At 36.3% G+C, this 1,863-nt stretch overlaps 1 protein-coding gene across 1 annotated transcript; it reads right to left on the bottom strand.

The window, feature by feature from the left end:
* Nucleotides 1–364: 364 nt before the first annotated feature.
* Nucleotides 365–1,852, bottom strand: LOC105681946 (jerky protein homolog-like). The gene has a single exon (XM_012393481.2). It carries the CDS (start codon nt 1,850–1,852, stop codon nt 467–469), a length of 1,386 nt encoding a protein of 461 aa, XP_012248904.1. The 3' UTR covers nt 365–466.
* Nucleotides 1,853–1,863: the final 11 nt, after the last annotated feature.

Raw genomic sequence — 1,863 nt, 5'->3', positions numbered from 1 at the left:
ATAATGTTTTGCTAGAAGACATTTTTTAAATATTATTTTAAGGTCATTATCATTTATTTGTGCAATAATATACTTGTTTTATACATTCATCGATCCATCTCTATATTCCCAATAAACATTTAATTTAACAATTACTTAAACTCTAATTTGCCAAATTCAAAGTATAAAGTTGAAAGAGAACGTAAATACAAGAATAACATTGCGCGTCTTTCCTTGTCTTCCATACATAGTAGAATCTTGATTATTGGAACTAATAGTGATAAATGTGTTTGAATTATAAAAAACAGCTTTTTCTGTACATCAAAACAAATGCTACAAGGAAACAATTGGACGCTACATAAAATCATACGGGTTCCACAATTACTTATCGATAAATCATATTATATATCTTAACACATTTTTTAATATACGCGTTTTAATAGAAGCAATTCCACCGAGTTACTTTCATTTTGTGTTTCAAACCACCTTAGCTCCTCTTTGAGAGCTTCGCACGAGAAGGTCCAGCTTCATCGTCTATAATACCTATATTCACTGGATTGTCATTAAATTCTCGAAGAACTTCTTCGACACATTTCTTCTTGACTATATCATATTGGTTCTCAATAGAAAACCAGTTATACACATGGATTTCTTCGCACTCTTCACATGCAGGTAATACTTTCATAATTTTAAATATTTCTTGCATGTCAGCTTCCCATTTATCTTCGAAACTTATACTCCGCACCATTCTAACCGTCAAAAGGTTGTCCCACGAGCTTATCAGTATTGCATAGTCGACACTTGACCAAGCATTATGTACAATCCGGCAGCAATCCCACTTGGATATTTGTTTATGGACGTCTATCAGATCTTCCTCCGTGCCGCCAACAGTTATTGGCATCGTTGTTTTCAGTAATTCGATTCGGTACTTTCGCTTGAAACATGATATTATACCACAATTCATTGGTTGACGGAGTGGTGATACGTTAACTGGAAGAGACATAAATATAACGGAACGATCTAAATCGTGAAGATCATTGAGATTGTGAAGTGACATAACATTATCGAGTAACAACAAATATTGCTCCCTGGGAGCGTCCTCCCGTTGTCTTGCTTTGACTGATTCTAAGAAAATGTGTTCGTACCATTCTTTGAAAATGGTTCTGTCCATGCAAGCATTGGCATTTGATTTGTAGATAGGTGAGAAAGCTTCTGTATCGTAATTGTGTAAAACATGAATATCCGGTTCGGTACCGATTAGTAGTACTGGCAACTTGCGACATCCGGTAGCATTTGCACAAAAAAGTGCAGTAACGTAATCTTCGCACATTTCCAGGTTTCCTGTCAATTTCGCACGGTCCATAATACAAGTTCCTTCTGGCACTATTTTCCACATTATTGTTGTGTAAACGACATTGTAAACGTTCCGCAGTATGATCCGACGTTCAATCAGTAATCTGTTAAAATCAGCTTTAAAGGCTTCCGCTGCAATGGTTTCAGTTTTGACTGGAACAGTTACCTTGACATCCGCATTAGTAATACTGTATCGTTTTTTAAAGCGTTGGAACCAAGCGCGGCCGGCGCTAAAACTAGGAGTTCCCAGTAACTTCATATTAATTTCTAGAGCTCTTCTCTTTATGTCTGCTTCCGTCATTTGTTCGTTTCTTTCCTTACATCGTAAGTACCATTGGTGAACAATTCTATCTATATCAATTGCACGTTGCATTAAACGTGTTTCGAAAGTGCTAAATTCCATCCTGCTTTCGAAATCATTTTTAATCCTTTCGCTTTGTGCGTATATACGGAACAAGGTGGCTTGTGAAATACCGTACTTTTGCATTGCGGATTGTCTAGATTCACATTTTTTTCGCATCTCAAGGATAT

This window comes from Bombus impatiens, unplaced genomic scaffold (genome assembly GCF_000188095.3).
Source record: "Bombus impatiens unplaced genomic scaffold, BIMP_2.2 scf_3350, whole genome shotgun sequence".
Taxonomy (NCBI): Eukaryota; Metazoa; Arthropoda; class Insecta; order Hymenoptera; family Apidae; genus Bombus; species Bombus impatiens.
The sequence above is the reverse complement of the archived record's forward strand: the minus strand, read 5'-3'. Positions and strand labels throughout refer to the sequence as shown.